The sequence below is a fragment of the Tursiops truncatus genome, chromosome 14 (genome assembly GCF_011762595.2).
Source record: "Tursiops truncatus isolate mTurTru1 chromosome 14, mTurTru1.mat.Y, whole genome shotgun sequence".
NCBI lineage: Eukaryota > Metazoa > Chordata > Mammalia > Artiodactyla > Delphinidae > Tursiops > Tursiops truncatus.
This window is the reverse complement of record NC_047047.1, coordinates 86,282,856-86,310,540: the sequence shown is the minus strand read 5'-3', so window position 1 is coordinate 86,310,540 and position 27,685 is coordinate 86,282,856. Positions and strand designations below refer to the sequence as shown.

Below are 27,685 nucleotides of genomic sequence, written 5' to 3'. Positions count from 1 at the left end.
CACGGATGGGTGGAAACCTTGCAGCAAATCTTCAGGGTAGCAGTAACATCACAGATGAGCTGTGCTGCGACTTGCACAGAATGCCCCTTTCGAGGTTTGTTTTGGGGCAGAGGCTTTAAGTACGGAAAAAGGTGGCCTCTGGGGTGATGGCAAGCCTCTTTCCACAGAGCCTTAGCTGATCCTTTTTGTTGTGCACAAACGTGTTAACTTAAAATTTATATTTACTCTGAAACAAGAGATGTATTTCTCCAATTTTAAATTATTCACATTTAAGGAAAAACAACAACAGTAATCATAAATAACAAAGTAACAGATTGAAAGTCAGCACCGTGAAGTTGAGCTCCTGTCTTGTTAAATGCTCTCCGTAACTTTTAGACTTAAAGAAATAGCCTCACGTTTTACAATATTTTAATAAGAGTTTGAAGCTGTTGCTAAGTGGCTTTGACTGTAACACCAGGGAACTAGTAGCTTTGGGTTTTGTGCGGACCCCAGCCGTGTTCCCAGCCCCAGCCCATAGAAATAAGAAAACAAACCCACCAGGACCACAGGGAAGCTGCCTTAAACTGTGAGAGTGAAACCAGTGGTTTCTATTATCTTTCCAGAGGATTGCACGTTACTTCCTCTGGGACACTCTCTTGGCGCCATGGAGGGGACAGCAGCTGCATTTTTAACACCAAATTTCCCCGTTTGTTTTCCAAATGGACACAGTTTTCTTCCATGTTCCCCGTTGTCACGGAGGCCTATTTTTTAAAGAGTAGAGTTTAGTCCTGTTCATCGGGGTGTCTTCTATCCCATGAGGCCGTGTCACCAGCGTTTCTGGCCCCTCCCTGGTTCTGAGCACTATGGGGCTTGGGGACTGTCCTCCATGCGGTGGCGTGTGGGCCACCAGGGGCTGCTCAGGGCTCTGTGTGGTCTCCATGCTTCTGTAATTGGGTATCTTTCATGAATTCCCAGCGTTTTCCCCCAAAGTGTGAGGCCCTAATGGAGGCTTTTCCTCTGGTTCCTGCAGTGTTTTCACAAATGGAAGATTATTTATTCCACCTGTAAACATTATTATACCCAAATTCAGCCTGACGGAGTGAAACTGCACGCTGGCCATGATCGGAGAGAAGGCCTTTCCTCTGGGAGGCATTCGAAAGTAAGGCTCTGGCCCAGCTCTGGGGACCCGGAAGGAGGGACTCGTTCTGTGCCTTTCAGTGAGAATTTCCTGCCCGTCCAGCAAGGTCTGAAATGATTTCTCGTGAACTCTGATTTTAATTCTTCAGGCAGACAATAGTTCTGCAGTCTTTGGGCCATACTTATTTTTAACAGTTTCATTCATTCATTCCAAAAAGTTTAGCGAGCATCTGCCTCACCCTCGGCGTGGTGAATACAGCTAACAAGGCTGAGATGTGGTCGCCCCAATCCCCCGGGTCCCCCGTGCCCCTGCCGGGTGGCCAGTGATTAACATTCAGTTAGATGCTCAGGTGATGTGATGAGGCCTCTTGGGCAGGAGAATTCGGGGAGCCACGCAGGGGAGCTGGTGTCCGAGTGGTGACGGGGCCCGTCATGGGGGGATGGAACCCTTGGATGGAGGAGATGGTGTGCTGCACTGGCCGAGCAGTGTTGGGGGCCCGACTGGCCTGGACCCCGAATTTGCAGTGGGACACGCTGCAGGGCTGTGGTTTCCTCCGACGCTCGGCAGCCTGGGACTAGGGAGGGGAAGATAGACTCGTCCATGGCCGAGGGACCAGCAGAGGAGGGGTTCGGTGTGTGCAGGTGACTCTAGGGGTGGCCCGGTGGTCTCAGACCCCGGCCTGGCGGTTGGAGGAGGGCGGGAGGGAGGGAGTGGAGAGCCGCGAGGCTACAGGCTGTAGTGGGAGGTGAAGAAGACCTGGCCTTGGGAACACACAGGGTGATGAGAAGGCCCGGTCTCGCCATGGGAGTGGGTGGGAAAGCGCAGGAGGACACAGACCTTTAAGGCTGGGAAGTCGGGTGATGTGGAGTGAGGCCGCAGGACCATTAGAAGCGTCGTCCCCATGGACAGTCATGGTTCCGGGTGGCTGGCATTGGGGAGGAAGAGAAAAACATTCAGTCCCTTTTCACTTTTGTGTCCATTAACTCTTTCTCGGGGGTGAATTAAAACATAGAAGATCTATTGACAGTCAAGAGTTGTGATACCAACAATGACAACTGTTGTGTCTACTAGTGAGCAGGACATAACTGTTGGGACATTTAGAGCAATGGGATACTCGCTAGCCTAGTGAGGGTGGTGAACAACAGTGAACACCAATGTTCCAGGAAGACCGCTGTTCACATAATAAAACGTCCTGTAAGTGCCCAGGTGACTTCAGGATGCAGTTATAAGTATTCGTGTTTCATCCTTAAAGAAATAGGGACAGTTGTCTGGAGCAGATAGGCTTGTGCATATTTTTGGAAGAAGCCAGAAACAGTAGTGGGATTAATCATAAGTATCACGTCTAAAATCACAAGTATCACATAGTGGTGAAAGGAAGAGGTAAAATCTTTGTGAGGGAGAAGCAAACAAGGAAGTAGGACATCTAGAGAGAAAATAGGACACTAGATCAATACGCTCCTTTCTTTTTTTCCCTGGGCTTAAATTAGTTCTCTGTGGCTGAGTTTAGAAAAAGTACAGAGCTTGGAAATAAGGAAATGCTTAGAAAGTTCAAATATTCAATAGTAAGCTTGAAAGGGTGATGTAATAGCACATTACAGGTTTTTTTTTTTATTATCAACGTACATGTTATCTTTGAACGGAACCGACAGCTAATAGTCAACATACGTTTGAGAAGTCGTTTGTATCTATCTGTATTTATCGTTCCTTAGATAATGTTAATATGGTTCAGTGGAGGTTTCTACTGTACCTTTTTCTTGTGTCCGTTAGAGACTTAGCCAAGTTCTCAGTGGTATTAAAATTGGTTGATTTATTGGATAGTTTTGAACTTTCTGGGATATATATATATTCCAGAGAAACCGTTAAGATTGTGTGTGGGTCTCTGTGTGAGAGATTGTTGCTGATCTCGGTGTTAGAAAAATGTGCTTTTCGCAGACGTGTGTTGCGTGCTGATTGCATGGTGGGCACCACGCTGTACGCGGGAGGCCCAGCCTGGTCCGCTCACCCCTGTTGAGCTTGTGGCCCCGCAGAGAAGGCAGAATCAAAAAGAATCACAGTGGAGGGCAGAGTGTGTAGGAGAGGAGCACACCCAGGTGTGCAGCCCAGTCTAGGAATAGACCAGAAGAAGAGGTTCGCCTTGAGAATGGCGGACGAGTAGAGGTCGGGGTGTGCTGGGCTTGGGAGGAGATGCTGGTGCACCCCTGAAAGCGGGCACCCCCCAGATCTGCACCCGGGTGCTTCTCTCGCCTCACCCTGGTCCAGCCCTGGTTGGGAAATGCAGTGTTATGGGTGATGCCTGGCCGTGAGGCTGGCCAGACGCGGTTCCGGAAAGAAGAGTCGTTAGCACGGGGAGGAACTGAAGAGGAAAGAGGCTGAATCTCCCACGTCCCGCAGCCCTGGGCTCTGTGCACCTGGCAGAGCTCTCTACCTGCTGGAAGAGAAGGGTGGTGAGCGGTCCCTGCCAAGTTCTGAGACTCTGAGATACGACCGTTTCCACCCTCAATGCTTGATTCAATCTGCGTTTGTCGGGCACAGGTTGGGCAGTGTTGGTGAACTCTTCTGTCTGCTTTTTCACCATCTGTGGACTCTTCCAGTTGGAGGTCTTCCCTCTTTCGGTCTGTGACACGGATCTTCATTATTTCTGCCCGTATTTCTTCCTTTCTGCTCCTAACTGAACTTATTTTGGGGATTACTGTCTGGTTGATGGTACTTCTGCTCATTTTATTTCTTAACTTCTATATGTTCTATTATCATTCCCTGCTGCTTCCTGGGAGAGTGCCTCTATTTTATCTTCCAAACAAGAATTTGTGCTTCTTTCTTTATTTCATATTTCCCTTATTTCTTTTGTAACGTTTTCCACGTTTGTGTTAAGTGCCTGGTCCATGTGTCCCAGCACTTCTGCTTCCGGTGGAGTCTCCCAAGGCCCCACCCCCAGCGCCTTGCGGTCCAGCCTCCAGCACCTGAGCTCTGGGGGAAGGCTGTCCTCGCGGCCGCAGCCAGTCAGTCCTGCCGCCTCCCTGGGCCCCTCACTGCCGAGGGCGTCTGCAGCTCCCTGGCTTGCTCCTGGGGACACTCGTGCCAGCTGTGCGCCCTCCAGGGATGGGCACCGATTGTCCCAAGGTGACAACAGGAGAGGAAGGTAGTTCCAAGCCCTGCTTCTCACCTGGAAGCCCTGTGTTCCGCTCCCTGGGGCATCTCACAGTTGCCCCCTGTCTGGAAGTTCTTCATCTTGGTCCTACAGGATGACCCGAGGCAGCAGGTCCAGGAGCTGCCCTTGGTAGAAACAGATGCTCAGGCCTCATGTTAGACTCACTGAATCACAAACTCCAGGGCGGGGGCCCGGTGCTGTGCGTGAGCCGGCCATCTGGTGGTTCCCTGCTCGCTGAGGTTGGGGGGTGCTCAGGGGAGGGAAGTCTGAGTCCTGTGGGTCCCACCTGTTCCAGGTGCCCTGCATCCTTCTCTCCTCTCCCTTCCTGTGCTCACTGCTGTCATTCGTGAACATGTCGTACGCCCTGCGAGAAGCTCTGCATCTCCTCCCCCAGGTGAGGTGCTTTGCCTCCATCACATCCCACCCACGATGGCCAGCCGCCTGTTGCTAAAACACTGTGCTTACCCCACACTTCCATGCAAATCCCCACTCACTCCGACTAAATTGATGATAAGCTCCTCCCCCTAGAATTCCAGGCTCTGGGATTCAACGTTCACGTTCCATTTCACCCAAGGGTGCATTTCACCCTTCGGTGAGTCAACCCCCTGTGTTCTGGCTTTTTGCAGAGGCCCCTTCTGCTGCCCCAAAGGCTTCATCCCATCTTCACATGAGGAACTCCTACCTACCCTTGTACATTTCACCTTAGTGACGCCTACAGTTGCCGTTACTCTTTCTCCTCTTAGAACACCGACGTTTTGCCCTTCTCTGGTCATACTTGCCTCTATGGGCTTTTATACACTGCTTGACTTTGGGAAAGCAGTGGCTTTCTTATTTCCTATGTTTTACACAAGGCCTACCTCATTGGATGGTGCCTAACAGATGCTCAGCATTGAATGCATTGAACATTTTCTTAAATAAATGAATTATGAATTAATACATGCCAAAAAGAGTGCAGAATAAAACGTAGACAAATATTAGTCTTTTAGCGCTTACAGAAAGGCATATTATTTGCTAATAAATGCCGGGTTGTTTTCCAAGTATTGTTATAACAATATAAGCCAATTTGTATTCATTTTAACTGTTATTAGTTAAAATTAATTGAATACCAACCAACAGCTTAAATGTTCTCAGGGCCCTCTGAATACTTGTAGATAATTAAAGATACACTTTAATTAAAAAATCTAAAAATGGAAAGCGAGCCTAACCCTGGCAGAGCCGCTCCCGCAGGGCTCCGTTAGCCCGTTTCGGTTACGTTTGCTCTCAGCGCATCAGCTCTCCTGTGGTGCACATACAGTCGCATTACGTACCGGGTGCCCCCAGCCTGATGTCATGGCTCTTAAGTCTCCAGCTCATTTTTTCTTTCTTTACTCACAGATTATTTACAATGAATGGGCATCTTCTGGACACCACAAAGGATTTGCAAGACAGCCATTTTTACGTTGCGGCAGGACTGGAGGCCTTCCAGTATTTCCCTTATTGGAAGTCCCCAAAGGTCCCCAGAGAAGTCTAACAGTGAACACATTTCATTTCTTCCCTTCCTGCTTAGTAAAATTTGCGTTTCCCCCCAGCTCCTCTCCCAAGTACGGTCAGTTTAGGTACCTGCTATTTTTCTGTAGTGAAACTTGATATTATCGTTTTATATATGATGCATTTTTTTTTTTAATACTTTCTTGGCTACGCCACGCGGCATGTGGGATCTTCGTTCCCCGACCAGGGATCGAACCCGTGCCCCCTGCATTGGAAGCGCGGAGTCTTAACCACTGGACCGCCAGGGTAGTCCCTATGAGGCAGTTTTGAATTTTCAAAATCTTTGGCATGGAGGAACCACTGCTGTTGGATAGAGCCACAAGGACAGTGAGATCCCGTATTGAGTCTTTCTCCGGGGTTCCTGGGGTCTCAGAGGTCAAGAGTCTAAACGTACAGGATAGAGCTGGCCCCAGGCCACGGTCATGGTAGCCCACGCTCCATCTGGCACAGCTTCGTTTTCTTAATTCGACTTGCTTTTCCTTATCTAAAACAGTGTGTGCAGGCTGGCAGTCTCTCCCGGTGAACAAAGCAGTGATTTTTGTAGTAGATCCTGGACCTGTGTAACAGGGCACGCCCCGGTGTGTGCATCTGTGGATGTGAAGGAATGGCTGGGAGGAAGATGAGACGGTGGGGACTCTTGTCCCGTCCCCTGAGATAATGTGACGATTGTCCCCGCAGTCTCCGGCTTGCATCTAGGATGGGGCAGCCGAGCGCCAGTAGTGAAGGCACAGTGCTGTCCTGTAGGCTCAGGCCTGGGGGACGCCCGGGGTTTTCCCCTGAGGTAGACGAGCCCAGCGTTTGCGCTCAGAGTTGCATCCTGTGTCCTGCCCTGATGCTCACAGGGCAGAGCAGGCTCTGTATGTGCAGAGCACCCTTCTCATGGTTCCCGGTCCTTGAGGTCACGAGATGAGGCGGTCTGGTTCCATTCCCAGGGCAGACTTACACTTGACACCTCCTTGGTTTTCCGTGTCTCACCCACCCTGCTTTTCAGGGCGTATTTGTATGAAAAACCTCAGTATTCCCAACTCCAAATATATGTAGGTCTGTAGAGTCCAGATCCCTTCCTCACTTTCCTGATGTGCTGGCCAGACACGGACGCCTATCTGTGAGTCTGGGGCTCTCGGGGCCGCAGCTCCAGATGCGCTCCCGAGTGCCTGACGCCAGGGGTCAGGGCTGGACCAGGCTTGGCGGAGGGTCGGGAGGAAGGCTGACCTGCCGGACTGAAGGCCTGCGGTTCACACTGATCCAGCTCCTCAGTTTTGGTCCCAAACGAAGGCCCTGGGATGAGGACTGTGGTTGGGCTTATTGCCTCTGGGTCAGCCGGGAAGGCGGGCGTGGGGCACGGGAGGATAGGCCGGTGGTCAGCAGATGCGCTCTGCCAGGGCCCAGGCCTTGAGCTGCACGGGACCTGGCCATCCCCACTTCTCCAGTGCCGGGGTGTCGGGCACTCGGGGGCGTGTACACACGAGCCCGAGTGTTCCTTCACACGACGGTCGGTACGGTTTTTTTGTTTTGTTTTGTTTTCTGTTTTATTTTTTTTAATTTTTTAATTTTATTTATTTATTTTTATTTATTTATTTTTTTAACATCTCTATTGGAGTAGAATTGCTTTACAATGGCGTGTTAGTTTCTGCTTTATAACAAAGTGAATCAGTTATACACATACATATGTTCCCATATCTCTTCCCCCTTGCGTCTCCCTTCGGTACGGTTTGTAAGGCGGGCACCGAGCACTGCTCCCCGTCTCCAGGTCTTGCTGCGACAGCCAGTCTGGGGGATTTCGGCCCCGTGGCAGCGTAGCCCCCGGGGGTGCGTTTGACCCGCACTAATGTCGGGACTATTTGAGGGCTTGCAGGAGCCCTCCCCGTCGGGCTTCTCTGTCGTGCTCTTATGGTCACTGTGCTGAGAACGAGGTGTCAGTTTTCATCTCGCTGTGGGGCAGGCAGGTGGCCTCAGCCTCGCAGGTGGTAGGCCTTCACCCCACCCCGAGGTGCCCTGCAGGAGCTCTGGGTGCGTTTGGGAGACTTGAGACGCCACCGGGGGAGCCGTGTCTGGGGGCCCTTATGCCTATTTTGGCTCCTGTGCTCTTAGGTTTTCTACTTTAAGGCTCCCTTCGCCCTGTTGACAGATGGTGACCCCCCAGCAGTGTGATATGCAGGCAGATGCTTAGGTTAGGGTCCTGCCCGCGCGCCTGGTCAGTGTGGATATTTCCTGACTTTGTCGACACCTTAGTCCGTTGCTGACGGTCCTGACAGCATGGCGGGTGGAGATATGGTGGGGCTGTCGGACTGAGTTGAACGGTTCTCTCTACTCTGTGTCTGCTGCTCCCTGCACGAGTTCCTCTGCCTTTCAGTGTGTTTTGTTTCTTCCCATCTTCTGTTCATGTGTTGAACCCTGACCTGAATCTGCTGGTTGCTTAAATAGCTTTCTCCCTCGCCAAAGAGGTTGGGCTGGGGGTGAGCAGAGTCTATAAGAGACCAAGGTCCAGTCACCACACGGGAAGTAGACCAAGCGGGTGCTGGTCTGCTGGAGACCCACGTTGGGGAGACCTTTCCAACCGTGCACGGCAGAGGTTGGAGTCGGTGAAGAATCGGAAACAGCACGTGGGTCTGCATGGCTGTGAGGCACAGAAGGAGAACGAGAGCTCTGCGGTGGGGTAGAAAGAGGATGGGCTGGGTTTTGGATCGGATTTTGGTCTCAGTCCTTCTGCTGATCAGCTGTGGGGCATTAAGTAAACCCTCATGTTTGGAGCCCGGGTTCTTCACCAGCCCAGGGGGAGCAGTAACGCTTGTTCTGCATGTCATCATGAGGGCTGTGTGATGAAACTGTGTTTGCAAACGTGATTAATCCACCGTCAAAACCTTAAAAATGTTAGGGTTCCCCTCCTCGCCGCCCCAAGATCATATAGAAGCTTTGGGGCAGAGCCTGTAAACGCATGGCCTTAGGTCAGACGCCTGCCTGCCTCCCGCCCCCCATAAGTGAGGAGCCATTGGATTTTCAAGGGTTTCAGGGAAGAGCCAGGACCCAGGAGGCTACAGTTGGGAGCCCTTGGGTATCAGTCCAGTCTGGCCAAAGGGGCAGACGCTCATGGCACAAGCATGGCTTCCCAGGCATCGGGGGTGTGTTCAAGGGCCATCTGGGGTCCACTTCACCTCCCCCCCCACCTACTGGCCCCAGACCTGCCTTCCAGCACCTACACTTGAACCTCTTCCCATTGTCACAGTCTTTGCCATTTGCACACCACAGTCACACACACCGGATTACCTCTCCTTTTCTTAAGAAATGCACTTTTTAAACCTTATTGTAGGTTTGATCTGTGAGAAATGTTTTTATAATGCAAAAGCACGTGTTAGCTACACTGCAGCCTGAGGCCAAAGGAAAGATCGATAACACTCATCCTGCTTCCATTTAAAATTTTTATATTTTGTACATCGTGCATTACTTTTTGCATTTTGATTTTTCAAGGGCTGCATTCAAGTCGTGTTTATCTTGATGACCGGCTTGTTTGGTGTCCCCTTAAATTTTGCACCCAAGGCCAGTGTCTCACCTACCTCTCTTAGCCCCTTCCTTGCATCATTTAAATAAAGTTTTAAAATACTAAAAAAAAAAAAAGAAAAAAGATTTCAGGGAAGTAAAGCGAACAGACTTCCTTGGGGCCCTTTCTCCTGAGCCTGGGAGCCGCTGTTGATGTGGGCTTGTGTCCTCTGGGGACAGAAAGCGCCTTCCTCGTGGTCGGTGCCTCCTGAGGCTGATGCAGCAGTCGACGTTTTTGTTCAGATGTTTTTGGCTGGGCTTTTTTTTTTTTTTTTTCAGAAAGTACTCAGACATTGAGAAGTATTCGCGAAGAAAGAAAAAAGTGAGTCCTTGTTAAAAAGGGCCGATGACAGCCGTGGTCGACCCTGGTGTCTTTTGTATGGCTGATTCATTTTGCTGTGCAGTGGAGGCTAACACAACATTGTAAAGCAACCATACTCCAATAAAAATTAATTAAAAAAAAAAGGACACACGACAGGCCGGGCCCGCCATTGTAGAACGAGCTTCTCAGCACAGGCTGACTCCTGTGAATGGGCCGAACAAGGCATCAGGTGTATCCCTGGAGCTCAGAGTCTCCAGGGCTGGGAGGCACACCCAGGTGTTAGTGATGCAGCACAGTGAGTGTGGGGATGAAAAGACACACAGGTCTCCTGGCAGTGGTAGGAGCAAAAGGCCTGGCAGGAGCTGGGAGGAGATGTCAGGCAGACGTGGCAACTGGAGGAAGGTACAGAGGGGTGTGCTTGTGTTCATCTGCACGCACAGTCTGACATTGCAGCACAGAGCACAGGCCGAGCAAGACAGGTAGAAACCAGACCTTGGCAGCTCCGAAGGGCCCTCATCACCTGTTTACATGATGAAAACATCCCAGACCAGCTTATAGAGTCAGTACCTTAGCGGCTCTACTGCGAGAACGTTCATTCAACAAAGCTGTTGAATGCGTGCCACGTCCTTCCCGGCCTTCTAGGCCCGTCCTGCAGAACTCGCCGGCCTCCAGGCTCTCCAGGCACTCTCTGTTATTTTCCAATATCTGGCAAACAGCCTTTGGGTTTGCTTTCCTCCAGTTGCAGCCCAGATGTCTTACCCACCATTTATCACCTTCCTGCAAGGAGCTTTGGCTTCCTTACCCCTAGGGGCCACCTTGCATTTGCCTGGTGAAAGCCTGGTCTTGGAGCCCAGCCCCTCGCTCTGTCTGCACTTGCCCTGAAGGAGCTCAGAGTCCCTGCAGGGAATAACACAGCTGACCTGACCCTCTTCACACCGAGTTCATGGCCACAATCCTCACCCAGCCGGCCTGCACCTAAAAAGCCTCACTACTAAAAAAAATACTTTTCTGAATCAGTTTTGCTAAATGTTGTTAGGGATTTTTGCACGTCTCTTTATAAGTGAGACTAGCTTAGAATACCTCTTTCTCTTGTTGTCTGGCTTTTGGTGTCAAGGTTTTCCTGAATTGATTCTGTTGTTATTTTGGTAGCTTCTTGAGCTCAATGATCATTTTATTTATTTTCGATTTTCTCTAAGGATTGCGTTTAGTGTTAAGTGTTTGTTGGATGAATGAATGAGAATCACTGAGAACACAAAAATGATAGACATGATCCTGCCCTTGGGGTGCGCTCCATCTGGTGGGGACAGACACGTGGACTTACGTCATGACACAAATTGTGTATGAATGAGTCACGTGCATAGGATGATGGTTTGTAGGCTGGGGAGTGATCCACACGTGGAGCTCAGCAAAAAGGTGCAGGTCGTGAAGTGTGATTCAGAGAAGGGGGCAGACAATCCCGGAAGGGAAAACGCCCGCATGAACGCACAGGGTTCTAGTCCCGCAGAGTTATTCTTTTCTGCCCTCTCCAGTGTTTTCATGTATGACGTGGGCACCGAAGTTTGAATGATGACTTATTTAGGAAAACGCCTGCATGAACGCACAGGGTTCTAGTCCCGCAGAGTTATTCTTTTCTGCCTTCCCCAGTGTTTTCATGTATAGTGTGGGCACCGAATTTTGAATGATGACTTATTTAGCGTGAAGAGTACAAGCTTGAAATCCCATACTTTCCTGGTTTTGGAAGCCTCTGAGCACACAGGTAATTGAATCCGTCTGCTGAACCTGTAGTGCGGGTTTATCGCTACCTGCTTGTGTTCTGTCCTCATTTCGTGGTGGTGGGGTTTTGACTTTGGCTCCTTAGAGGTAGGGATGTAATTTTCTTTTCATTATAAGTTTAAAATTGGTCTAAAATGTGAGCGTGTTTGTTCCGATATTGTCTGCATTCCCTTTTCTCTTCTGGAAATGGATCACTGGAAAATGAATGGGTTTTGATGATGATATTTAATACTTCGGAGCCTTTAACAGAATGATCACAAACATGGCATAAACTGTAGTGTAAAGACGTGTTATTTTAGGAAGGTTGGATCCATCGCTGAGACTCTCCTCTGAAGTCCGTGTGACAAGAGCATACAGCAGGTACAGCAAGCACATCTGTTCTAGAAAACGGAAAGCCCTAGAAGAAGACAGAGGGCATTGACTTAACAAAGGCTGGTGTTCAGATACCTGTCAAGGGTTTTACGGTGTCCGTTGTCCCTTATGTACGGCTCGTGGATCTCAGAACTGAGCACTGGACGAATCCTTGCCCCATTTGAGGACTGGGCTGCATTGCTGAGAACGGAAACTGCTCCACAGGCCGGGCTCCTTTGTTTGGCTGCAGAAGCCTGGATTTTAGGATTAGTCACGGCAACTATATTACGACAAATATATTTGTTCCTTTATTTACTTGTTCCCAATTTTCCACGTCTAACTTACTAGACTTTCATCTGTTTTCTGCATGAAGTACCTCAATATCCTTTTGGAAAGTGGGGGGAGGAAATTTAAAAATCAACCTGGAAACCCAGGACTGCCCCTCGAGGGGGACATTGCCCTGCAGCACGTGAGGGGCTGTCGTGGACCCTTGGTCATCTTCCCATTCTAAGGCTGTTAGGTGGGCAGAGTAGCAGCTCTCTGTAAGATCGAGTGCTGAGTTTTCTTTTAAAAAATAAGTAGTTTTTTAAAACATTGTTAAAATTGAAGTATAGTTGATTTACAGTGTTGTGTTGCTTTCGTGTATATAGCAAAGTGATTCAGTTATACACATATGTGGACATGTATATTCTTTTTCAGATTATTTTCCGTTATAGGTTATTACAGGATATTGAGTATAATTCCCTGTGCTGCACACCAGGTCCTTGTAGTGTACCTATCGTGTATATAGCAGTGTGTATATGTTAATCCCAAACCCCTAATTTATCTCCGCTGCCCACTCACTATCCTCTTTGGTAACCATAAGTTTGTTTTCTGTGTCTGTGGGCCTATTTCTGTTTTGTAAATACATTGTATCATTTTTTAGATTCCACATATAAATAATATCATACGATACGTGTCTTTCTCTTTCTGACTTACTTTGCCTAGTATGATAATCTCTAGGTCCATCCGTGTTGCTGCAAATGGCAGTATTTCGTTCTTTTTTATGGCTGAGTAGTATTCCATTGTATACATGTACCACATCTTCTATCCATTCACCTGTCTTATCAATGGACACTTAGTTTGCTTCCTTGTCTTGGCTGTTGTGAATAGTGCTGAATGTATCTTTTTGGATTAGAGTTTTGTCGGGATATATGCCCAGGAGTGGGACTGCAGGATCACACGGTCTAAATCTGCAAGTGTTTTCTTAAATGTACTGACAGTATGAAGCAGAGACTCTGTCCTGACTCTTCTATGAACTGAACACAAATACACACAGAGCTTTTGACCTGCAGACTATCAGACTTGAATGGAGGCATCTGTTGATGTGTCTGGTGGTCCAGGAAACCTTCATGTGCTGGAGATACAGAGATGAGCTGAGCGTGAGTTTCTGCGAGTGGCGAAGGCAGACGTGCCAGTGAACAGGATACAGTGACTGTAACAGTCCTCACCGGGAAAATGGAATCTGTTCCCTGGCTCAGCCCAAGCCGCCATGTCATCCTGGATTCCACCGGCATCAACCCCTCCTGCTTGCATAATTCCAGTAGGGCAGCGATCCCTCTGCTATTAAACTGCCCAACTTTCAGGCGCACCTGTATCTCTCCATCAGCACTGTGCGAAGAGTCAGGAAAACCACAATACCTGAGATGGGAAAGTGGGATGCAGGTGGCAGCCTGGGAAGGCAGGCTGGGGCCGTCATGAGGGCTGGAAGGGCAGGTGAGACACTTGTATTCGTAGGGATCCTGACCTCAGCAAGGGAGTGAAATGAACAGATGTGCACTTGAGACTCACTGCTAGCGATGGAATAAAATGTACGGACTGAAAACGGAGCCGGAATAGCCATAGCGGAGAAGAGGCCCGTCCTGAGGCCACTGCAACGCTCCCAGCGAGGGGCAGGTGGGGCGCAACTGGGTTCAAGAGCTGCTGCGCGTCACTGATTCTGTGACAGGCATTTTCCCCATCTTTGAGGCTCTGAAGTACGGGCACATCTTGGGCTGATGGCATCTTGGCTGTTGTGCTGCGGGTTCATCTGTTGTCACGGTGAACTTGGCCACAGCTGCTCACGTTGCTGTCTCTCCAGTTGAGGAGGTGCCCAGCTGACACTGCACATGGTGAGCTTACTTGCTGTGTAAATGTCCTCGAAAGGATTTTGCTGTGATTAGGATTGAAATGAAAGTTATTATATACGTATGGAAATTCATAAAGATAGAAACAGAAAGATGTGCTGTTATTTGTTATTAGTGGGGTATATTCTCCTTCAATTCCATATGTTTTTGCAGAAGAACAGCCAATTCTTTTATGGACCCAGGAAAGGGAGATACCCACACATAGCGGAGCTATCAGCTTCAGTAACCTGTTACTGTGTAAAGAGCCATCCTGGGGACTTTCCTGGTGGCGCAGTGGTTGAGAGTCCGCCTGCCGATGCAGGGGACACGGGTTCATGCCCTGGGCCGGGAAGATCCCATGTGCTGCGGAGCGGCTGGGCCCGTGAGCCATGGCCGCTGAGCCTGCGCGTCCGGAGCCTGTGCTCCACAACAGGAGAGGCCATGACAGTGAGAGGCCCGCGTACCTCAAAAAAAAAAAAAAAAATCCACCTGCCGATGCAGGGGACATGGGTTCGAGCCCTGGTCCGGGAAGATCCCACGTGCCATGGAGCAACTAAGCCCGTGTGCCACAACTACTGAGCCTGTGCTGTAGAGCCTGGGAGCCACAGCTACTGAGCCCACGTGCCACAACTACTGAGCCTGCGTGCCTATAGCCTGTGCTCCGCAACAAGAGAAGCCCCTGATCGCCGCAGCTAGAGAAAGCCTGCATGCAACAATGAAGACCCAACGCAACCAAAAATAAATAAAATTAAAAAAAAAAAAAAGAGCCATCCTCAAACCTAGGGCTGTAAAACAACAATGATTTGTTATTTCTCTAGGTTCTGTGGGTTCTGTGGGTTGGCTGGGTGGCTTGGGCCAGTTCCCCGGGTTACTTATGCAGCTGCATCTAGCTGGAGGATCCGCTGGGCTGGGTTGTGCAAGGCCATATCACCACGTCTGGAAGCTGGTGCTGGTGGTCGGCACCTCTGCTTTCCTCCAAGTGGGGGTGGAGAAATAGGCTGTCCCTCGGTGGAGAAGTGCGGCCGGGTATTCACTTTTCACACTGCCTGTGCATCGGGGGAGGGGCTTTGCGGCCAGGGGCAGCCCACCACGCTTGTTTGCGTTTTGTTGCTGAGATTGGTGCAGAGGGTTGCCTCCCGTGCTCCAGGCAAGAAAGCACCAGCCTCAAGATGTGCAGAGCAGCTCGGAAGAGAATTCCAGGGGTAATGGAGGAGCCCTCTTTCTGTCCCGTGGAAAAGCACAGGTGGCTTTGAGGCGGGAATGGCTCAGAAGAGCCAGACTCAAGATGTAAAACCTTGGGAGGATGCAAGTCATTTATTTATTGACTGTCTCCCCTTCCTTTTTGCACAGGTGTGATATTGATAAATATCTATGTCTAAGTAGTTCCAAAAGGCCTTTTTCAGGAAGTATAGATAGAAGAAAGAACTTCTAGGTAATAAGGAAGCACCATGACATGGTTTAAAGGGCAGGTTGATTTCTTTATTAGCGACACAGGTCATGACCACGTGTCTTACGATTCTTGGCATCTTGATTCGGTGAAATGGGAAGGAAAACAATGGGAAGGAACACGGGTGCGTCTAGATGGCCGTGGAGTGTGAGAAAGTGGAAAAGTCAGGGAGGACCCCAGGTTCCCCGGGGCAACACTGGTGGATCGTGGCGTCGGCAGCAGAGACCTGGGCCCGGGGAAGGTGGAGGAGGGTTTAGGTGTTGGTCCGTGTGCCAGCTTAGCACACTCACCAAATGAGAGGCCAGGGGAGACGTGCGAGATGATGTTCACGCAGGAAGGTTTTTGTTTTTGTTTTTTTGGAGCAGAGAAAGGTTCACCGCAGGACCAAGCAAGGAGAATGGGTGGCCTGTGCTCAGAACCCCCCGAACTCGCAGAAAAGTGTTGTTGATGTCAAATAGAATCCCGTATAATGTGTAGTAGAGGACAGACCTGCTCCTGTATTTGTGTGGGATTATCATTGTGGATTCTTTAATAGAGTAAAAAGACGAACTTTCTCTGGATCTAACTGGATGCCAGTGGGCGAATCTTATCTACATATTATGATAACAGATTTTTTTTTTTCTTAGTAAACCAGTGGCTCCCACCCAGGGAAAGCCCAGGCCTTAAGAGTAAGCGTTCTGGACTCTGACTTCCTTGGTTGGAATCCTGCCTCTGCTGAAGCTCTCAGGGTCTCTGTCAGTGAAACCTGGTTCCCTCCTTTTGCTTCCTGTTTACCCCCCACCAGAATTTCTGTCATCAGACTTGACTCAGTGGGCATGAATTTCTAATTTAAGCTAATATAGACACCCTAACAGACTTCTAAAAAAATTGAAGAGTGAAGCTGTTTGCTTCTTACATCTAGATTTCCACTGAGCACAGAATGAAAGATTTAATCTTGATTTAGCAGAACTTTAAATCACACTTATGAAAATGCCCGTTTCCAAGAAAATGGCAAAGAAATCATATGGGTGCATTTTAACTGATTAGCACGCTTGAACCGTATTTGGGATGTAGTCTGCCTATTTGATTGGCTCAGTTCACTTTATGGGTTGATTCAAATATTTGAATGTTGGAAAACACGTCATTAGGAGGCTGCCAATGCCTTAAATGGTCCAATTAACAGAAGCCATGACTCTTTAAGTCCAATGAAAGTAACTGAATGCAGCTACTCTTATTTGTTACATCAAATTCAGTTTTATAGCAACTGCATTTATGGTGCAGTTACCGTCCGAAGAGGGTATCTGTTACCTTCCAGAGAAGTTAAGGTTAATTTAATAAGTGCTTAAAATTGTATTCGTATATTAAAATGAACATTTTAGGGTGCAAGCCTCTGTAAAATGTAAGTAGTTACTAAGCATTGTCTTTATATCATACCCGCAGTCAGAATGTTAATATTTCCTACCTCTCTTTGGCTATAAAGCCCAAGTGTTGGTGGCAGACAGCAATGAACTGAGATCAAGCATCGGCACCCTAAGTGTGAGGGCGTGTGGGGTCTGACACCCACGCTTTAGTAACCGGGTTGAGACTGTGAAGTTCAGTGTGAGGTGTAAATACTTTGGAACTGACGTTTGCAGGCTGGTGATGTCAAGTCCACACCACATCGCACAGCAGTCAGGCGGTGTTTGTCGTCATCTTCCAGCAGCCTGGAGATGCAACAGTCAGGTTTAAGTGTTAGCAAGTCTTCTATGTTAATAATTCTCAAAGCAGGGACTGGTTCATTGGTGGAAGACTTTGACCCACTTTGGGGCCAGGCCGCTCCCTTGGGAGCCGGGGAAGTGCCTTTTGCCAGCAGGCCTGTTATTTTCTACCTGAGGATGGATTGACTCTGAACTGCCTTGTTACGGTCATCAATTAGACGCTGTCTGATTCATCCCAGGTTACCTTGGGAGGCTGCCTTTCATGTGCCGGAGGCAGATGACCTGTTACAGTGACATTAAAACAGCTAGATTGATTGACGGGGGCTCTGGAGAAAAATAATATTTCTTAAAGCACCACAGAGAAATAAACCCAGTGTGCCTCAGGTATATTTTCCAAAAATACTTTTAACAGGAAGAAAGATGAAGGAAATTGAAAGGAAGTACTGTGGCCTTGTAACTAGAGGCCACGATGATGTCAGCGGGGCTGGGATGTGAGGACGGAGAGGAGGGGTCGGAGGCGTGACGCTCATTTCCTCGTGTTGGGAAGCAGGGGATTCTGATTCCCGCTTATCTGCTGTTTTCCAAGAATGGCTGTAAATCCGTGTGGCTCTGACAATGAAAAGACACCAGAGTGTCCACACGTGCCAAGTGCCGGGCGTGTGAAGATGCAGCCCGCCCTGCCTCGGTCCTTGGGGAGCTTTCGGGCAGAGAGAGAGTTATGTAGTGGAAACTGCAGGCCTGTGGCCGTGGAGCTGTGGACAGAGCGGGCTGGGAGTGGGGCCGGGTTTCTCTCTAGGGACAAGATGACACTGGAGTTAGGATCCGCAGGTGAGTTTGCCAGACCCCAGAGGAGGGAGCCCTTCTGGAGAAACACAGGGATTTGGAAGCGCTGGCCTGTCGGGGAATAGCAAGGCGTGTGGGCCCGCAGGTAGGGGCCCCTGTGCCTGGGTGCGGTGCTGGGAGTTTGGGCTTCGTCCCGAGGGAAACAGACCTGGAGGGCCTGCAGAAGAGGTGTGCATGCCGTCCCCTCCCGGACCTGTGCCCCTTCCCTGGAGACCCCCTCCTTGCCTCCCACTGGTCCACCACCATTTCCCCACGGCTCTCAGGACGCAGACCTGCCCACCCATCACATTCACCTCCAGCATTTCATGGAGTGCTTCTGTCTGCCCCGCCAGGTTCCAAAACCTTTACTGGGGTGAAGCTCTGCAGACCTCATGACCACCCCAAAGAGGCAGTATTATCAGTCCCACGTCATCGAGACGCCTTGGGACAGCGTGGTGGGGTGACGTGCTGGGTGCAGAGCTGCTGAGTGAGGGAGGGGACGGCGCTCAGTGTTGAGCACCTGCTGTGTGCCAGGTCCAGGGTGGCTGGAGGGATTGTCTGAGGAAGTCTGAGACACCGGGCCTTTGGGCAAGGCTGCTTCTTCCCCACCGCCAAGTCCAGGATCCAAGCTCCACCCAAGCTCTTACGTCCCTTTCCAGTTCCCGTCACACCTGTGCTGGGGACGCACTGGGCGTGGGCCTGCATACACTTCAGGTCCTGTGTGTCTCGTCCACTCTGCTAGGTGTGGGTGGTCACACTTGCGAGGTATGTGGGTCTAGTCTTACACTTTGTAGGGTCTTGATGTATTTCTCAGGAGTTTATTTACACGTTTTCAAGTGGAATTGGTGTAAATATTTTGTTTTCTTTCTATACTTTTTCCAACTTATATTACAGTTTGCTCTGTTTAAATAAGTAAGATCATCTACTTAAATGTGAGACATTTACAGCTGGTTTCAAAGGTGAGCAGGTCAAGATTCATGCAGGAATGAAAGGGCAGTGCAGGGAGTTTGCTCAGAGCTGTCAGTTTGCTGGTCCTGCCGGTGGCCTTGGCTGGACGGACGAGGAGAGGCTGGTGGTCCCCGTCCCCAACCAGGCAGACAGTTGTCCTGGGATCCGGCTGTGACACCTGAGATGGGACACGAGTGTGTAGGATCCAGTCAGGGACACGTAGCCTTCACCTAATTATGCAGAAACACCAAGCAAACCTCAGATTCTTCCTATAAAACAAAAGAAAACAGGCCTGTGTTCTTCAAAAATTAAGTGTCACGTAAGACGAAGGAAGTCTGAGGACTGGGTCCAGGTAAAAGGGGACGAAGGGGACACGACGCCTAGACACGGTGTGTGACCCTGGACTAGACTGTGCTCGAGGGAAGGTCCACAAAGGATGTCATTGCATGGAGACCAGATGGAGTATGGATGGCGGATTAGCTAGAAAGCCTGCGTCAAGGCCGACTTCTTGAATGGGGTGACCGTCCTGTGGTTCTGCAGGGGCGTCTGTCTCTGTTGTCAGGAAACCACCCGACAGTGTAAATAGATCATGTGTCCTCAGTACTCAGTCTAAGGGACTTAGCCGTAAATGTGTGTGATTCACGCAACTTCCTCCTAAGTAGTTTAGAGAAGATACGTGTTTAATACAAACATGAATGGAAGCCACTCCTAGCAGCCCCTCACCTTTCCTTGTCTGGAGAATGCCAGATTTTCAACTGTTCTTCTCCTCCTCTGTCTGCATCTTCCTGCTCAGAGCATTGAATCGGCAGACATTTACTGAGCCACTGTTACAATCACTTAATTGAACACACGTACATATCGAGAGCCTGCTGTTCTTTTAGGGCCAGGAATGTGCGGACGGTGGGCCTGGGTCCTGGAACTGCATGTGGAGGTGTTACGGGACCCGGCAGGGGGGCCCTGGAGGTCAGGCGTGGACGGGGATTTGAAGGATGAGTCTTAGGTCAGGAGGCAGGGCGGTGGGGGGGGGAGTTCCAGGTGCAGCTGAGCTCTGTAGGAAGGCGTGGGGTGTGCAAAGCCTGCGGTGAAAGGGTGTGAGGAGTGGGCTATGCAGGCAGGTAGGCTTAGAGCTTGAAGGGCTTTGGAACATCCTCATAAAGTTGGGACCACTCCCTGAAGTGTTTGAAAGGTGGGCGTGATCAGATTCACAGCAGCCCTGTTCACTTATGCATTCAGCAGGTACTTACTGAGTGCCTACTGTGTGCCAGGCACTGTCCCAGGCTCTGGGATCCATGATGAGAAAAGCAGACACACACACATAACCCCTGCCCTCATGGAGAGTCTAATGCCTCATGGAGACAGGTGAACAATGAACGTATAAATAAATTATCTGTAGATTGAGTTAAGTGCTGGGGAAAATATGGAGAAGGGTAAGGAAGGGAACTTTTTTTTTTTTTAAGAAGGGGAGTCCAAGGTATTTTATGCTTCCATATTTTTTTTGTTGTCCTGTCGGCATACGATTCCTCTTGTCTGATGGATTGCTGAGGTCCGTGGTAGGGAAGTGCCCCGTTTTGAAAGGGGGACAGAGCACTGGCAGGAGAGAGAACTGCTGCAAAGTGTCCCAGGGAACCAGTGAGTTAGTGCATCCTGCCAGGTCTAACTCTTGAAGGATGGTACCTTCTTTGTTAATTCAGAGACATTTAAAATGGGGGGAAATAGGGAGGGAGCCGTCAGGGTGGCTCTCGCCGAGAAGGAGAGGTTTGAGCCAACGCTTGACAAGAGGCCAAACCCATGCCACTCTGATTTCCCTGGATTTCACAGGAATGAGGTGTTTTAGAATCTTGCATTCCCTTCATGTGCTTGTTAGGCAAAGTATGAGCTTAAACAATAAAACTGGCTTAATGACGCGACGCCCGCCTTCACCTGCCGTCCTGCTCCCCCGGGAGTTCTTGTTTCCACAGCTCCTGGGGTGGTCAAACCGCGATGGGTGTGGTTTGCTCTGTGCTCTCTGCACAGCATCCTCGCTGCTTTTGTGTCCTCGTAACGAGGCTGGGTAATATTTCCTTGTCACTGTCCTCTGAGTGCGGTTTCAGGGATAATAAAATAAATATATGGCCTCTTTATCTTAGAGGCCAAAGATACGGAAAATGCTTGTGACAAGGAGATGTGAGTAACACCGAGAAGAATCGAGTAGGTTTCCCGAATCCCAGCCCCCAGCTGCCTCTAAGGCACGAGCACCATATATCATCTTCTGTTTCTAAAACCAGTCCTGCAAAGATCTTGTTTCCTATGTTCACGAGCATGATTTCAACTTGCAGGAAAGCCTCCTAAAATAGGTAGAAAGATTTTGCTCGGCTCCTATATATGTGGTTGAAGGACTATTTTCACACTTTAATTTCCACAAGGAAAAAAAACCCCTAGTAGTTTGCATAATACACTCTAATGCCATATATAAATGGCACAAGGTAGGTGTTTTTAGTTTGACATTTTCTTAAGTGACACAGAGAGCTCACAAGAAATATCTATTTATATAGTTTTGCCTGTATTCATTTCCAAATACTTCAGTAAAGATGGAAAAAGGGAGAACTAAAAAAAGATGGCTTGTATATAAAGATGGGATATATCTGGGATAGAATTGGAATAGAATTGGGATGGTGCTAAGAATTAGTTCATCTTACACTGTGATCTAGTTATGCTTTGTTATTATAGTTTATAGATTTCTTTAGAAATCTAAGTTCCCCTCAGGTGTAACCCAGACACACCTGCCATGCATCAGTTTTTTAATCAGAGACGCTCCATCCTGCTCTGTGGTTCCAGCAGTGATAGTTTGGTGGTTGTTATGGAAGCGATTTTTATTAGGCTGTAAGGAGTATCTCTAAAGCCCCAGCGACCTCTGCAGACCTGCCTGTCCCCCTTCTAATGCAGACCCTCCTTTCTCAGGCACCACGCGGCCACCTTCATTTGGGAAGAGAATAGCTTCCCTTCCTGGTGAGCTGCTGCCCCCTGGGAGGAGGGAGGGGAGTATTTTTGCCACTTTACAGAAGAGAAATGGAGGCGACAGCCTGGTCCAGATGGTGCGAGAAGGGGGGCCTCTTGGAGGCACCTGGGTCCCATCCCACTGTTCACTCGAGGAGCGTGTGCTTTCCCTGGGCCTTCTCAAAATAACCGATTAGACTCACTGTACGCCTCCGTCCCAACACGCTCTTTATTCTTTGTTTGTACCTTAAGAGGATCCCAAGGTGAAAGAAACTCATGAATACAACAGCGTTCCACCCAAAGCACTGGATTCTATTTTTTACGCCAAAGAAGGAAAGAAGAAACCAAGGGCAGAACCTTTAATCCACAGCGGGGCAGGTAATGTGAAGTTCTGTGTCGCTGTCGGCAATTCGAAATGCTGCCGGGTCACGAATCTGCTTTTCCAGACCAATTTCATCCTGCAAAGATATGACTTGTAACAATCTGATTTAAAAACCCGACTCGTGACTGTCTGACTTGTTAATAAATTGTTCGGCATGTAGGGCCATGGTAGGGGGAGTAGAAAAGTAAAATTTCAGGGCTGAGGGCGATGGGATTCTCCTACTAGGAAGCCCTCCAAGATAAACGCAGGATTTAAAAGTAATTCTGGGGGCTTCCCTGGTGGCGCAGTGGTTGAGAGTCCGCCTGCCGACGCAGGGGACACGGGTTCGTGCCCCGGTCAGGGAAGATCCCATATGCCGCGGAGCGGCTGGGCCCGTGAGCCATGGCTGCTGAGCCTGCGCGTCTGGAGCCTGTGCTCCGCAACGGGAGAGGCCACAGCAGTGAGAGGCCTGCGTACCGCAAAAAAAAAAAAAAAAAAAAAAAAAAGTAATTCTATCATCTCTGTGGACCTCTGGGAAGGCATATTGTCCTTTAAGGACCAACGACACTGAAAACAACCAACAAACATATCAACCTTTTGAGGGAAACATGAACATAAAAACCATCAGAACCCACTGTTTGGGTTTACTTTTTGAGTATGAGAGACATTTAAAAGATTGAACTTCAGAAGTGATTTTAAAACGAAATAATTTAAAATACACTCCTTTCAGTCCTACTCCTATTCTTACTACTACTGCTACTACCAGTAGTATTACTGTTACTACCATTATCAGTACTACTGTTACTACTACAGTTAGTGCTACTGTTCCTACTATTATGAGCTCTGACTGGGGGCCAGGCTCTGAAGGAGGTGCTTTCTGTGACTGTGTCATCTGCAGGTGTGATGGATACCTACAAGACTTAAGTCCCCTGGTTGGTTGTGGAGAAGAGAGGGAGATGGCGGGAAGGAGGGCTTCCCTTGCCTTCTCCGCAGCATTGACAAGTTTGCAAGTCATTTCTCTTAAGCTGTCTTCTCCCTCGGCTCTCAGTACCACACAGAACGACTCAGGTTTTCTTCTCTTTGCTCCCCGTTTCTTAGCTTCCTGTGTTTGCTTCAGGCTACAGAGTGGGGCGTTTCCCTAATGCTTTTCTCTGGCTTCTCCCCCTCTCCTGGCTCTCCCCATCCCATGACAGATGCGTCATCCTGCTGTGCACCAGGCGCTGGTCCGGACACGCAGGTGTTCAGGCATGTTCCTTTCATCCTCGGAGCTCATGTCCTGGCAGGCGAGGCAGATGCGTGAGCACAGAGGCCACGCTGTTCTACTCCACCCTCGCGGGGCTCATCACGGAGCCTACTGAAACTATACTACCTGAAATTCTGTAAGATATTAACAGTAATAGAAAATTTAATCACCGAGTAAAATGTCTTTCTTGGGAAAACATACCCTCCAGGAGTGGCCTGGGCTGCCGGGGAGAGCGTGGCCTGCTGGGACTCAGATTCCAGCTGTGGCCCTCGTGAGCCTGTGACCTGGGCACATTCCTTACCTGAAAACGGATGTCGTAGGTGTGTCTGAGGATTGCCATGAGTATTAATATCAAAGGCATAGGTAGAGGAGCCCCTGGGACACAGTGGGTGCCCGCCCTCTCCTCTCCTCTTCCATCCCTTATCCTCCAGCCCAGGGCTCGGGGGATGGTTCTTCCAGAACCGGGGCCAGGAACGGCCAGAATGGACCCTGTGAGGGGTGGGGAGGTCCAGGACTCTTGACTGAGGAATGGGATGGGCTGTGATCACATCTGTCTCCTTTTGGATGTTGAAGGAACTGGCTAGCCCACTTCTTTTTCCTCTGCTGTCACCTGTTGCTTCTGATCGGGGTGAGGATAAACTTTTCAGGAACCTTGGGATTTTATAAGCATTTACTATTGATACATCCAGTTGTCGTGCTAATTAGATGATTTTGTCTGTCAGCCAAGTTGAGTGGCTTACAGTGTACAGATTCAACCCCTGTGTGGTTAAAGCCCGGTTCTTGAATATATTTTGAAGTAACGCATCTGTGTGTCCTTAAAATCTGATGTTGGTGTCTTGTGGTTGCTTTGCGTTTATTTCTAACTGAATGAACCGAGCGCACACTTGTCAAACATTCACTGTATTTTGTCTCTGGCCTGAGTCCCCTGGGGTTGGGACACAGGGATGACGGTGACTCCTGGGGTCTGGGACCTTTGTGGAGACAGTGCAGGTGTTGAGGGCCACTGAACCCAGCACCTCGAATGAAGCAACATCAAGGGTGGTCGGGAAATGCAGGGGAGGGGACGTGTGGGTCCCGGGGTCCCTCGGCCAGGCCGCCTGACAGTGACACAGGAAGCTCCAAGGATGCTGAGTTGTAACTCTGGTTTGGCTCAGAAAAGGTATAACGAACATCGGTTTGAAAACCCTGCCTGCGTTATTTTTCTCCAGATGGTGACGTGTATGAAGCCCAGACTCCTAACAAGGAAACCCAAGGAGCACCAGAAATTACGGGGGCCCCGGACGTGCATGTGGAGGTGCCTGTGGCCAGGTGGGTGGCGGGCACCGCAGGACTGTGCCCACTCCTTCTTACTGCCGCTCCGTCAGCCCAGCCTGCATCTCATCCCCAGCCCCTCCCCAGAGCTCTCCCTGGCCTCTAGAATGTTCTTTGTCCCCTGCAGTTAGCTACTGCTCATCTTTTAGATCCTATGCCGTGCATTTTCTTGTCTGCCCATCTTTCCCCCAAGGCTCTTCCGCTACCAGGACCCTTCTTAGCACACGTCACAGTTCGTGACAGCACTTCAGCCTTATTTGGTTACTGTCCCTTTTCCGCGCTAAGCTGTAAGCTCCACAAGAAGGCCATGGTCTGCGCTGCTCACTTGTGTAGCCCCTGTTCCTAGCAGAGGTCCTGGCACGTAGAAGGCTCTTAGGAATCATCGGTGGAAGGGTGGGATGATGGTATAATCAGACCATGTGGTCGGGAATCATGCCTCTGCCCCTTCCTAGCTTCCCGACCTCAGGCCTCAGTCTCCTTGTGCATGTGGCGGAGATGATGTCACCGTGCAGGTCAGCCTGGGCACCAAGTGAAGTGTTAGTGCCCAGTCCAGGGCCTGGCGCACCGTGGACCCTCTCTCTCTGTGTCCCTCCTCCTGGCCTCATGGAGGAGAGAGGTGGAGTCCTGCGTGGGACAGGACGACTGGAGGGGAGAGGTGATGGGGAGAGGGGCTCACTTTGAGGCCTGGTGCCTGGACAGGAGCAGAAGCAAAGGGCCCCAGGCCCGAGTCGGAGGCCTGGGTTCCAGCTGGTTCTGCTCCCCCCCCACCAGTGCACCCAGCAGGTCTCCAGGGCCTCCGGGCCCCAATCCCGGGCCTCAAAGGGGAGTCTGTGCCGAAACGCATGACTTTGCTTCTGGTATCTACCTGGAGGCATTAAAGGTCCATTTCCAATTATAGGCTTTTGAGAAAATAATTTATATTCTGTATAAGGTCAGTATTAGCATTTGAGTCCCATTTTTGTTCCTCTTAAATAAAGTGGGTCCCAGCCCTGCGCTTGCCCCGAATCACAGGAACCAGTGAGCTTTCCTGCTCCGCTTTCAGTACTAATCACTTTTAACCTTGTCGTTTATTGTTAACTTCTGCAATTTTTTCCCTGTGATATATTTTTAAAATGTCATAACTCTGTCTTAATGTAGCAGTAGCCTTCCACTTCCTCTTGACATGTTGAACACTTTTCTCATATGTCCTGTTGTATTCCCTAAATTACTAGTAATATTATTCTTTTCCTCGACATGACCAAAAAATGACCTAAAGATTTGGTCTTCTCTTAAAACCCAAACTAACAGTTTAAATATTTTTATTGCATACTTAAGAATTTTATAGTAATAATATTAAGACATGTTAGGCAGTTACTTTTTTATACCGAATTTATCATCCACACTTCCACCTCCAACATGAATTATTGTTATTGATCCATTATTGTGTGTTTTCTGGGCTGTACGCTGAGAGTGTTTGGCACAGTTTTAAATGGAGGTAAAGTCCTAGTGTGTCAAATAGTGTTTCCATACTGTTTGGGAACAGTAAACGTAGATTTCCGTTGCTCGCATATTTGAGTTCCATTGCGTTCGAGGCTGTGGAGTGAGATGGATTTCCCCAGACTGGTGTGTGGTCTGATGGGGGAAAGCGGTGTCCACACCACACGACAGGGGCTGCACACCTGGAGAACCGCCCGAGAGGCGCTGGCCTTCATTTGTGTTCTGGTGCTAAGCTCTTGGAGCCACTGGTCTCCTTGTGAAGGAGGGGAGGGTACTTGTTTTCATGCCCTTAGGACTTTCTGGTTCATAATGAAGAACGGTTGGCCTTTATATTAAACGATTTGATTATGGTGGTGCCTTTTATCATAACCTGGAGCGCTTTTCTCATGCATTTGAGTGACTCGCTTTAAGCTGTGGGCGTCTCATCATTCCCTGAATGGCTGGTGGCTGTAGCATTGTGCTTTCTCCACTTCTGTGTTGCCGGAAGGATACAATGTTACAAAATATAACATCCCAACTAGTCAATTTATGAATTTGGAGTCGAACTGAGATGGACGAAGGGAGCCTCAAGAATGAGGACCCCTCCGGGTCCAAGGGGGCAGGTGTGGTTTGTTCAGCCTGTTGGTAGCTGATGACACCTGTGAATAACAGGGTCGCAGGTCAGGGTTGAGGCCACTCAGACCGTCCTGCAGCAGCATCGGCCTGCGACACCGCACTCCCGCTGCTGAGTGAAGGTTGAAGTTGAGGTTCGGGTGAGTGTGGAAGGCGGGCTGTCCCTTGTTCTTGCCGGGTGCCGTCGTGTAACATCCGCTTTTTTCGTGATGGTGAGCGAGGCTGACTGTGGCCTCTTAACCTTTCCTTCACTCCAGTGCCTAGAAGCTTACCCCCCAGGACTTCTGAGTCGGTCAGGAACTCCTTGGAGCTGTGCAGAGAGGGCAGGGCAGCTGCGTTGGAGCGCGGGGCAGGGGTGTCGGGTGCTCAGTGGTAAGGAGAAGTCATCAGCTGTTTAGAGTGTTGGTCTTCCTGACAGTCCAGGAGGGCTGTTAATGCTGCCTTTAGACCTGCACTCTGATTCCTAAGATGTTCCCACTCTTCTGGCTCTGCCTCCCGATCGTTTTCTCTTTAATTTACCCACAGAGCGATACATGCTTCCAACCAGACGTGTCACTTTTTCTGTCCTCCTACGTCAGCCACTTGGTTTTCCACCACCTGACACCTTTGCAGTTGATTTCAAAGAGTCGCTCATTTTCCTGCATATGTTGGAAGGTGCGTGCTTACATTCCAGGGCCTCTGGTCGTAAAAGCTTATTCTGGAGAACAAACTTGACATTGAGACCCTTGTAGAATTCTGTTGACATCCATCTTTGGCTCATGAGAGAATCAGGATCGAGGTGCCGGGTGAGAGAAGCTGTGCTCTGAGTTAATGGAGTGATTTCAGTGCCTGTATCAAGAATGGTGAAACTCAAGCCACTGAACTCTGTTTGTCCTGAACCAAGTGGTTCCTGAACAGGACGAA

General features: G+C 49.5%; 1 protein-coding gene across 1 annotated transcript in view; it reads left to right on the top strand.

Annotated features, from left to right (window-relative positions):
* DCDC2C (doublecortin domain containing 2C) overlaps positions 1 to 27,685 on the top strand; it is a 114,048-nt gene that overhangs the window by 27,786 nt on the left and 58,577 nt on the right. Inside the window, 5 exon segments of the mRNA XM_073791644.1 lie at positions 1,010 to 1,138; positions 5,637 to 5,774; positions 9,603 to 9,649; positions 22,032 to 22,157; positions 24,592 to 24,695. Of these exon segments, the coding sequence (XP_073647745.1) occupies positions 1,010 to 1,138; positions 5,637 to 5,774; positions 9,603 to 9,649; positions 22,032 to 22,157; positions 24,592 to 24,695 (544 nt within the window).